This window comes from Calliphora vicina, chromosome 4, assembly GCF_958450345.1.
Source record: "Calliphora vicina chromosome 4, idCalVici1.1, whole genome shotgun sequence".
Taxonomy (NCBI): Eukaryota; Metazoa; Arthropoda; class Insecta; order Diptera; family Calliphoridae; genus Calliphora; species Calliphora vicina.
This window is the reverse complement of record NC_088783.1, coordinates 86,003,259-86,015,836: the sequence shown is the minus strand read 5'-3', so window position 1 is coordinate 86,015,836 and position 12,578 is coordinate 86,003,259. Positions and strand designations below refer to the sequence as shown.

The 12,578-nt window shown below is 27.1% G+C and overlaps 1 protein-coding gene across 4 annotated transcripts in view; it reads left to right on the top strand.

The window, feature by feature from the left end:
• The window catches only part of LOC135956407 (cytokine receptor-like), a 40,799-nt gene that overhangs the window by 15,910 nt on the left and 12,311 nt on the right, over positions 1-12,578 (top strand). For 2 of the 4 annotated variants that reach the window (XM_065506891.1, XM_065506890.1), the window contains exons 3-5: positions 133-287; positions 5,794-5,905; positions 6,305-6,435. In XM_065506891.1, coding sequence (XP_065362963.1) covers positions 133-287; positions 5,794-5,905; positions 6,305-6,435 — 398 coding nt within the window. Of the gene's footprint in view, positions 1-132; positions 288-5,793; positions 5,906-6,304; positions 6,436-12,578 lie in introns of those variants that run through there. The other 2 variants (XM_065506892.1, XM_065506893.1) reach the window with 2 other exon arrangements.

The following is a 12,578-nucleotide window of genomic DNA, read 5'->3' as shown; positions in this document are numbered from 1 at the left end:
TGAATGAATTTCTGAAATATATTCAGCCATCATGTATCGTTGTATTATTATTTGCCAATATGAATATTGGATATTGTACTTATTGTGTGGTTATTTATCTACATTTTTTTCTCTTTCGTTTTGTGAGTGCAGAAACTTTACCAGCGCGACTTGAGATTGAAATCAACAGCAGTGCTAATATAACATGTCGTATGAATCCATCAAAGTTTGGCGGCAATGTCAATAGTTCTTCTCTGTATTTTGAACAAGAAGATACAAAATATGTAGTGCCCAATGTTAATATACACGTAAGTTAAACATTATATACATAAATTTACACATCCATTTATACTACCTATCACTATCTATCTATATTTATATCAAAGCTGTATTTTTCTTTATAATTAAACTGATAAGATTAAATAAAAATACCTATAAATATGAAATAAGTCAAATTAACACAATTAACACTGTACCTACAAACCACACTGTGAAAAATTGGAAATGGAGTTGCGATCAGACTTGAAGGGCATTTAATATTAACTGCCACTTTGTAATTTGTTACAGTTCACAACTCTTCCAAATATCGATTTGACAACATATATACCAAATATTTAAATTTCCTTTAATAACATTTTTTAAAATACTGAGGGTATACATTTCAAAAAAATGGAAAGTTACACTCTGATTTGTTTACACTTTTACACAACAAAAACATGAACAAAATTCCACCAAAAAAAAAACACAACTTTTTTTTTTGATGTTTTTCACTGTTTTTTCTATTATTGTGTTAAAATGTATATATTGTCACCTAAATGACGTAATATCACTTTTCATAAGTTTACAGGAGAAGCAAAAAACTGTATAAAATGGAAACTACTTGAGATTAACATGAAACTAGAAATACACATCTGCTCAAAATAATAGATACACCTAATTGGAAAAAATTTAAATGGCGGTAACATTGAAAATTTCCTCGCAAGCGTTAAGAATACATCATATTATTAAAATTTCTATCTGGCAATGTCATGTCAGTCAAAAATCTGGCAACTATTTGCTTTCATGTTGATTTTTAAAAACGAATTTATTTGAATTACAAACAATTTTTTGCTCATAAAAATAGATACACATCAGTAATTTGTTTATATACAATTTTTTTTTTGTGCAATTTTTTGTTCCTATTTACGTGAAACAGTAAGTATAATTTAAATTTTAGCAACAATTTTATAAAAAATAGGACTCTTTTGAAGAAAATGGGACGAAATCATCATTGTACCGAAGATGAGAAAAAAATTGTTCAAACGATTCATTACGGGAAATAGCAAAGAGCATAGGAAGATCTTTACATTTTGTCCAAAATGCTTTATCTAAAAAACAAAAAAGAGAAACTCGCGGTAGACCAAAGAAAACCAGTCCAGAAACAGATAGGCGGATCGTCCTTATGGTTAAAAAAGACCCTTTCATATCATCGAAAGCTATTTCTGCGGAGCTATGTAACGAAATCAGTCCACAAACAGTTCGTCGTCGTCTTTTACAAGCTAAATTGCCGGGAAGAATTGCCAGAAAAGTGCCACTAATGCGCCAAAAAAATATCAAGACAAGATTAGAATTTGCTAAAGAGCACTTACAATGGTCCGGGTGTGAAGGCGAAAAAAAATGGAGAAATATTTTATGGAGCGACGAAACAAAAATAAATTTGTTTGGAAACGACTGCCAAAGAAATGTACGCCGACCAAAAGGAAAAGAATTCCACGTTAAATTTACAAAAAAGACGGTAAAACATGGCGGGGGAAACATAATGGTTTGGGGTTGCTTTTCATGGAATGGTGTTGGTCCGATATTCCGAATAGAAGATACCATGAATGCTAGTGGGTATAGAGACATATTGGAAAACGTAATGCTTCCATATGCATCGGAAAATATGCCATTAATATGGACATTCCAGCAGGACAACGACCCAAAACATAGTTCAAGATTAGTTAAAAACTGGTTCTTGGAGAATAACGTACCTGTTTTAAGCTGGCCCAGCCAATCCCCTGATTTAAACCCAATAGAAAACTTGTGGAGTGAATTAAAGATAAGGCTTTCGAAGGAAGTTTTCAAAAATAAAGACGATTTATGGGAGAAAACGCAAAAAATATGGTACGAGATTCCATTGGAGAAGTGTCAGAACTTGATATCCAGTATGCCCAGAAGAGTGGAGAAAGTTTTACAAAACAAAGGTGGATATACTGGATACTAGCTTTACTTTAATAATAAACTAATTTTTTTAAGATAAAATTTATTAGCTTTTGTTTAATAAGAATTTTTAAAAATGTATATATTATTATGAGCACCAAATTTTCCGAAATTTAAGAAATTTAATTTACTTTATAATATTTATTATTAATTATGAAATATTTTGTTTTTGTTTTTTACTCTCCTTTTAACTATAAATAAAAATCGACTGAATTTTTTTTATAATTTTACAATATACCATTATTTTTTTTCGTTTTTAAAAAATAAATTTTGGTGTATCTATTATTTTGAGCAGATGTGTATATTTTAGATAAAAAAATGAGTTTTTTAAAGTACACTTACTTTTCTGAATGAAAAATGACGTATCATCAATATAAACTTGCATGGAAAAGTAAACATTTAAATAAAATTATTGTATATTTTTTATATTAAATAAAAACAGTTATAGGTTTTTATATTTTGTATTTTTTTAAACTTATTTTAATTACTATTTAAATTTTCATAAAGAATGTAGAAAAAATTAGGATACTACCAAAAATAAGTTAAAAACCTATTTATTTATTAATTAATCACTTAAAATGTATACTATCATAAAAGTAATGGCTGTCGGCTGTAAGAAAATATTTTAAATACTGAAAATGTGAATTCTTCTTGGAAATTTGTATGCTGCCGAATTTGTAGTAAAATTATAGTATTCCCCGTATTATGAACTGTATGATAGTTACAAAATTATAACAAAGCTGAACATTTTACAAATTTTGTATGAAAATTGTTATAAAATACATTGTAGTTATAAATTTGTCATTGTCATAATTTGAACACTTTGTCCAATTTGAATTAAATTTTATAAAAAAAATAATAAATAAATAAATTTATAATAAAAAAACATTAGCTATGTTCAATAACTAAAAGTTGTTACTAGTTAGTAACAATTGTTACTGGAAAAGCGTTCATTAACTCAAAAAACAAGTTCTATTTTGAACTCGTAATAGTTAGCAGCTTATATTTCATATGTTTTGTGTTATTGTTTATTTATTTTCAATTTTATTTTTGTGGTGAAAAAATATAAAAAAAGAATATTCAATAAAATTGAAGAAAATGTGAGTATTTATACATTTTAAAAGGAATAAAATATGAAAATTGTGTGTATAAAACAATTGTTACTGGAAAAGCGTTCATTTACTTTTTACTATTTTTGAGATTTTAAGAGAGTAATTTTGTAAATTTTGACTTTATTCTCTCGTTGCAAGTATTTACTGGGAAAGTAAATGAACAGACCTATTTTCAAAGCAAGCTTTTATTTAAATGCTTTAAAAAAAGAAAATATACTTTAAATTAAATCAAATTATTTATTATATACAATTTATTAAAAGCTGGTCGCTATTAGCTTTTATATCATATAAATCGTATAATGTAATAAATAGTTTGATTTAATTTTAAATTTTTTTTTCTCTTTAGAGCATTTGAATAAAAGCTTGCTTTAAAAATTATTTTTTATTAGTAATTTATTTTCTTCTTATGAGAACACCTTGAAAACATAAATTTCTGCAATTATTAATACCAGTTTTCTGAAACTTCTCATATCATATCATATCATAAAGTAAAACAAATTTTATCATCAAAACAGTATCAACTCAAAATATAACCAAATTTAAATAAAACTATTTGATTATTTTTAACTAGAATAAACGCTAAAATCAAAATAATACCTTTTTTATAAAAATACTTATTCGATGCATTTCTATTTCAATTTTTGTATTAACTCAAAATAATACCTTTTTGTTGATATAAAAGTAGTCACTATTAGGGTTCTTATACGGAAAAAATTTCCCGGGAATATTTTTTTAAAGAAATTTTCGTGATATCTTTTATTGATTTTATACCGATGAAATTTACGAGTGTGACAATACCGATCAAATGCCATTTGGTCTTTGAAGCAGAAATACATTGATTAACCGGTTTTCGTTTTCTATTATTGAATACTCTAATTGTGATGGTACAAAATTTTTATAAGAGTCGTAATTATGATTTTATAGTTATAGTCAAAGTATAACAAGTAGTCCAACTCCTTGACAGCAGTACCTAACTCTATACATGTGTTAGTGAAAAAGTACCTAAGTCTAAATATGTGTTAGTAACAAAAATGTATATGTGTTGGTGCCTTTTGAATTTTCACCAGAGACACAGAGTTCTAAAAAAATGTTTAAATTTTAATTTATTTAAATTTTGTTCTATTTTCAATACCAAAAATTGAAACTCTGTTCTATATTTTAAAATCTACCACAAACAAAATAAAACGTCAAAATTAATAAAAAAAATATTTTTTAGTTTGTGCGAAATGGACGTGCTTCGGAAAAGAAAAAGTGCTAAATGTGTTGAAAAAAATTATAAAATAATGTGTGTTAGTGAATTTACGTGTATCAAACTATATTTATTCGAAAATTTATAGTTAAAATTTCGAGACTTTTGATGTGTATAATTCTCTCACAAGGGTGTTGAATTTACACAGTACCCGTATATGTGAGAGTAATTTTAAAAAATAGAGAGTTGGACTACTTGGTATACTTTGGTTATAGTTATATTTTAAAATAATGTCGACTTTAATAAAAATATGTACGTATTTGTACATTCAATCTGATCGTTGGTTGTCTCTTATTTATATAATACTCAAATATTTTGTTTACTTTTTGTATTGAAAATTTTTAAAGTTAATTAAACTACACCATTTCCAATTGTATTTCAGAAGTTTCTAATTATATTTCAGAAAATTCCAATTCAATTTCAGAAATTTCCATTTATATTTCAGAAATTTCCAATTATATTTCAGAAATTTCTAATTATATTTCAGAACTTTCTAATTGTATTTCAGAATTTTCTAATTGTATTTCAGAATTTTCTAATTATATTTCAGAACTTTCTAATTGTATTTCAGAATTTTCTAATTGTATTTCAGAATTTTCCAATTGTATTTCAGAAATTTCCATTTGTATTTCAGAATTTTTAATTTATATTTAAAATGTTTCTAATTGTATTTCAGAATTTTCCAATTGTATTTCAGAATTTTCTATTTGTATTTCAGAAATATCCATTGGTATTGCTATTAGAATTTTCTGAAATACAAATGGATATTTCTGAAATACAATTGGAAAATTCTGAAATACAATTGGAAACTTTTTAAGTATAAAATAAAAATTCTGAAATACAAATGGAAATTTCTGAAATACAATTGGAAAATTCTGAAACACAATTGGAAATTTCTGAAATACAATTAGAAATTTCTGAAATATAAATGGAAAATTCTGAAATATAATTAGAAAATTCTTAAATATAATTAGAAATTTCTGAAATATAAATAGAAATTTCTGAAATTGAATTGGAATTTTCTGAAATATAATTAGAAATTTCTGAAATTCAATTGGAAATTTCTGAAATACAATTAGAAACTTCTGAAATACAATTGGAAATGGTGTAGTATGCAAATGAATATCATTTACATGTATGTAATTTTTCTTGTAAATCGTTAATATTTCTATGGTACAAATCATACAATTATACTAATTTTTTAAATAATTTTAGATTTTAAACGACACAACAATTGTCTTTATGTTACGAAATGCGACGGAACAAGATCGTTATTATATTTGTAAAATTGGCACGAAGGGCATTGGCATTACGCACGTATCAGTTGGTAAGTCTATTTCTTTTTGTTTGTTTGTTTTTTTTTTACTAACTTTTCACAACTAGAAAGTAATAAATTATGTCATCCTTTAATAATTCATGTCTATTTTGTTTATCCTTCTAAACTAATCACCCACATACGCTCACACAAACCTACAGTCCTTTATAAAGAATATATAAAATATGTACAGTGACTGACAAAAGTTGTCGGATTTTAATTTAATGAAAAGTCTTTAAGAGATATTGGGTAATTTGTAATAGCAGTTACAAGGTGTCAATATGTTAACATGTTTCAGAATAAGACATAATTGGCAGTTACTGTATGTGTGTTGTAGTAGATATAAAATTAACTAACAAGGTATTTATGGTACATTAAACATTTATTTTCATTATTCTATTTAACTTTTAGGTACTGCACCTCTAGATATAACGGATTTCAAATGTCGTGGCTATGATTATACATATATGGTGTGCAATTTTACCAAGCCACATAATGTATTACTAACACAATATAATTTAAGTTATACGGCACAATCACCGGTAAGTCTACATACGTCATTACGCATCAAACATTCTTACTTACATATATGCATACACATCCATATGTGTATGTATGTACATATGTTTGTATGTATCTACACGTTTATGTCATATTTATTATAGCATATACATATAATATTTCATTTAATATATGATATGTAATGACCTTTGCTCTTTGGAGAGTTAAAGGATACTTATTACTATAATTAGTTAAAGTTTGGTAGTTTATTATTAATTCGTATGATTTTATTTGGTTAACAAAAAAGTTGAATTCTAACTGGTTATTTTTATTTACAAACTAATAATTCTTGCAACAATTAATCAAATATTAATATTAAAGTAAACATTTTATCAATACATAATACACATTTCCAAGTTTGCATAGTAGTGGCCCATCAATTTGTTATATTTTCTTTCTATCACTCTCTCCTCTATCCTCTCTCCCTCTTTGGTTGTTTTTATTTTGCACTCATATCACACACAATTAATTTCTTTAATAATAATAGTAAAATAAACTAGAATAATAAAACGGGGTGTATTTGAATTGTTTACATACATTTTAGATATTTCTTTTTGTATACAATTGAATGAATTAAATGAGTATACAGTATACACAGTATATCGTACGCTAAAATGTGTAATGGTTATTTCACTATTTGAAGGGCATAAGCATAAATTATCTAAATAACTTTGAGCAGTATTCAGTAATCATAGCCACCAGGCATCAAACAAAATTGGTTATTTACCAAAAAAAACAATACGAATGCAAAGATCACACTATTTTTGGTAGATCACTGTAAGCGAATATGGGGTTTCGAGTTATTTGGGGCTGGTTTTTGAATTGAAGATTGGAGAATAATTAAGTTTCAGTTGGAGTTTATTTTCTAGTTAAAGCGGCCAATATTGGCGGGATAATTTCTACAATAAATCCGAAAGTGCAAACAGCTGATGATACAATATTTGCAACACAGACACAGGCAATTTGCTTGTTATTATTCATAAATAACTCACTGTTTCTATATCAAAATGTAACATTTTCTGACTTTGCAATGCGCTGTGTAGGGCAATACTACGAAGTTTAAACTAGAATGCAAAAACATCAAAATGTGTTATCTTTAGATTAGATTTATCAGATTATCAATTGGCATTTAATCTTCTAGTCAAAAACCCGCCTTAAAGCCTTGAAATTTTGCTTTGTTTTCTAACACTTATTAAACTCTTTATAATGTACATTTAATAGTATTTTGGAAATTGTTATTTAGAACATTTGCACCATTCTTTTCTCATTGTCATAAAGTTTAGAATCAGTTTATATTAAAATTTATTATTGCCCCATGATTCATTTCAAATGACGATATACTTTAAGTAGACGTATGCATACATCAGACATAAAGTGTAATTACATATTTATTTAAGCTATTGAAACTTTTTTTCATATTCTGGGCAAAGTAGAAAGAAAATTGTATAAATTTCTTTTCTACTTCCTGCTCAAATTAAATGCCTTTTAATTTTTCTATTCGGTCTAAAGAACAACAATAGAATAAGAAAATATAAGTATAAGTATAAATCATTTAATATTAAATGCTTTGGCAGTTTTATTTTTTTAGATATGACGTCGGAAATAATTTTTAGATGCATTTTGGAAAAGATTTCATTCTTTTAAAATAAAATTTAAAATGATTATTGGCGTTTTTAAACGTGCTTTTTTAATTTTTACAAAATTGTTAGTTAATACTTGTTAAAAAAAATTAAAGCTAAAATTTAACAAAATATTTTCCAACTTTGTTATCGCATTAAACCATTTTCTGAAAACAATAAAATTAAGTGTTAAATTCGTTTTGTTGTTCTTTGTTTTTTTTTTTTTTTTGATAAAGTATGAAATTATAATATAAAACACATTTTTGAATTTCAAAGAAATTTAATAAAACGAATCTTTTTAGTTATGGAATAATGCTAATAAATGACAACATACAATAAAATTGCTCCTACACACAATAATATTACACAGTACAACATTTTTCAGTTCATTGCTTTGGGACTCAATTCTGACAATTGCACGTGAAAGTAGCCCCAAAAATAAGAACTTCTGCATCATTAGTTTTGTCAAGTTGGCTGCCGTATTAATTTAATGGCCATACGAATTTTTTTTTCTCAAGGTGGATTTTTATCACTTTTTCTATATTTTAGCACGGTTATATCTCGTATACCGTACGGAATACCTCTTTTGTGGCTGAAGCAAAGTTGTAGATATTGAATAGTAGAAAAAAAGTACGGAACATACCTACCCGAAAAAGGTGCATCCAGTGCCTTAAAAATCGCAAAAATGCCCATTTTTTTAAATTTTTTACCAATTTTTCACCTTTTTTGCTCAATAACTGGATTACAAATCCAATTATGGACTGATCACCATGAAATTAGGTCGTGTGATTTGTGTCTATATAAATGTTATTTATCATGAATTTTGTATGTATACCATAATTTTTAACAGATTTATTCTCTTTAAAGTGATTTTCGGAAGCTGGTCTTATATGGGAGCTATGAATAATTATGGACCGATCATAATAAAATTTGTTGACATGAATTTTGTATATATAAAACTTATTTGGAGCGAAATTTGTGTATATACATATATAAATTAAACATTTATGACCGATAAAGTCCAATTTCGGCAGGGCATTTGTATGGGGGCTAGGTGAAATAATGAACCGATTTCAGCCAATTTCAACAGTTTTCGTCCTTGCGCCGAACAAATTATATGTACCGAATTTGTTTATGATCAGTCCATAATTAGTCATTGCTCACATATAAGACACGCTTCCGAAAATCACTTTAGAGTGCATAAATCTGTAAAAAATTATGGTATACATACAAAATTCATGATAAATAACTTCTATATAGACACAAATCACACGACCTAATTTCATGGTGATCAGTCCATAATTGGATTTGTAATCCAGTTATTGAGCAAAAAAGGTGAAAAATTGGTTAAAAAATTTAAAAAATGGGCATTTTGGCGATTTTTAAGGCACAGAATGCATCTTTTTCGGGTAGGTATGTTCCGTACTTTTTTTCTACTATTAAATATCTACAACTTTGCTTCAGCCACAAAAGCGATATTCCGTACGGTATACGAGATATAACCGTGCTAAAATATAGAAAAAGTGATAAAAATCCACCTTGAGGAAAAAAAATTCGTATGGCCATTAAATTAATACGGCAGCCAACTTGACAAAACTAATGATGCAGAAGTTCTTATTTTTGGGGCTACTTTCACGTGCAATTGTCAGAATTGAGTCCCAAAATCATGTGTTGTACTGTGTTATACAATTTCAATGGAATTGATAATTTTGGACAATAATCTAAATATTTATTATCGCTTATATTTGTATTGAAACAATATGAATGAATTCAAAGTTCCATATTTGTGCCATTGTTTTGAAAAAGAGTAAAAAAACAACTGTATTTTTTCCTATTCAATATTTAATGTATTTCAATAGGTAATAAACAGGGCAAATTTTAATATGCACAACAAAAATTAGCAAGAACAAAAAAGCTCAAAAAACTGGACGAAATGTACACAAACATGCAGAGAAAGTTTAAATAAATTAATTTAAGGTGTTTTTTCAGTTTTCAGAATGAAATTGTCTTTATTTGGCAAAAAAAAAAATTTGTTACAAAAAATACTTTTGCTTTGAACAGACAGACAAAACGAAACTTAAAGACAACTAGCTACTTCCGATACGGACCGAAAATATATTTGTTTATTTAATTATAAGTTATCTTAAATTTTAAAATTAGGATTACTTATTATTTACAAAGCAATGGCAACGAAGGTCTTCAGCTAGATTAACTGTATATATACAATATAGCAGGCGCTGATCCTGGAGGGTGGAAAAAGGATATTACACCCCCCCACAAAAAATTAAAAAGTTTTAATATAAAAAACGAAAAATGTAAAATAAATTTTAATTTATTTAACCCATTATTGCCTGACCCTCGAATCCGTTGTCCGATTTAGATGAAATTTTATACAGACAGTACTTAAGGCATTTATATTGCCGTGAATATTTTTAATTTTTTTTATCTGCCATACCAGAGCCTGCAGAGAATCGGTATTTTTCTACCCCTTCGGCATATATGGGTTCTAAAATGTATGTTTTTTTTAAATTAGCTACTTAGAAAAGGGATGATTACGTTGCAGATTTGAGAATACCTAGCTACAGGCGCGGATCCAGATGTGGGTAATAGGAATTCCCCCTCCCCCCACAACCAAAAATTGTTCATATAAAAAACGAAAAAAAGAGAAAAATGTAGAACAAATTTTAAATTCCAAAAACTAACCATACAAACTAACCATACTAATGAGAAGACTGGTAAGTCTGAGATGGAGTGTATTTAACCCTCCGTTACTCGCAACTGATCTGGTTGATATAGGCAAACATTTTTTTATTGTACATTTTTTTAACACATTATATAAAAAATATATGGGGTTATTGGGAACTTCTGCATCACTTTATTATTCATATTCAACTTTTCTATGACTATTATTAATTAAGACCATGGTAACTGGGCGAAAAAATTTTATTGAGGTTGTGTCAACCTTTCACCATCTAAATATTTTATATAGTCATGTATTCTCATACCTTTAAATGTTTTTATTATGATTTTCTGAAGAAAAAGCTAAATTTTTACTTGAAAAATTAAATTCATATTTCATATGTTTTAGAACCCACATATGCCGAAGTGGGTATTTTTATACCCAATCCACAAAAACATACTTGTAGCTTAGGAAAGTGGGTCTAATCACTTGGATATTTTGTTTACTTTATTTAATCCAAGAAAAAGATTTTTGATATCGCTCTCCTAGAATTTTTCTAAAATTGCTCTATTTTTGGGTATTTTTCTACCCATTCGGCCTTTAATGGGTTAATTAGTTATGGGGTCTAGCCGATATGCGTAATATGCTAATTTTGCAGGGTTCAGCAAAAATTCATGCTTTTCCTAAGGTAATATGTTTGATGTTTAACGTTAGCGACGTCTTCCAGTCCTTGCTTAATTTAAAGTGGATTTCATTATTGATCCATTTTGAACCCTACCACTATAGGGGATATGTTTATCCACGTGGTAAGGGCATGGTATATTTGCTGGGCAGCCCAGAATACAATAGGCTCACAAAAATATATTCGCACAAATTAAGCATTTCTAAATTGTTCAGTTTATTATTCATATAATCCTTATTCATACATTTTTCTAATAAAAAAATGGGACCAGTTCAGGATGTTATGAATCAAAACAATTTAGCAATTTCTTAAAATATTATACAATAGTTTTTTTTATTCACTATATATGTATAAACATAACGATCATTTGCGACAAGAGAGTCATAACTCAAAAAAACATTTTAATAAAGTAAAATTAATTGACTTTCATCTAAACCAATTAACCATATATAGAAACAATAGAGATTTTAGTAAATTAATTTTGCCAGAGGTATATTTGTTAGTACTCTCCGTTTAAAAATCGCATATTTTGAGTTGTGACCCTGCTGCTGGCAAATGAGCGAGATGTAACTAAATATGTATGTATTTATTTAATTAACTATTTATTAACTTGTATTAGTATTTTGTTTGTTTTCAAATTGTTATTAACTAATAAATATTTTTTCTTTTTTTTACATATTTTTTTTGGGACTTTTGTGCATGTATTAATCTTTACAAATTTCTTCCTCACTATCCTTCAACAACACCAACATCTTTTTTAATTGAAACTAATTTACTACTCATTTATACTCTACTATCTATCTGTTCTTAATTTGTAATCTAACTAACCAACAACCAACGTTTTGACATGGTGCTAATTACTAACTTATCCATAACAACAACAACAATAATCTAAAATTTGTTGTACTGCATTGCAAACCGTATTTTGATCTGCTACTGAAAAAAAAAACAAAAAAAAATAAATATTCAAATGAATGGAAATCATGTTATTTTTTTAAATCGTGTGTACACTATTGAAATCTTTGATAATTAACAAAACTAACACATTTGTTTTTGCTTGCTGCACATGCCTCGTTATTTTATCTATTTGCCACATTTATTTAAATTTAATTAAATGTATACAATCCGCACACTCACAACTCA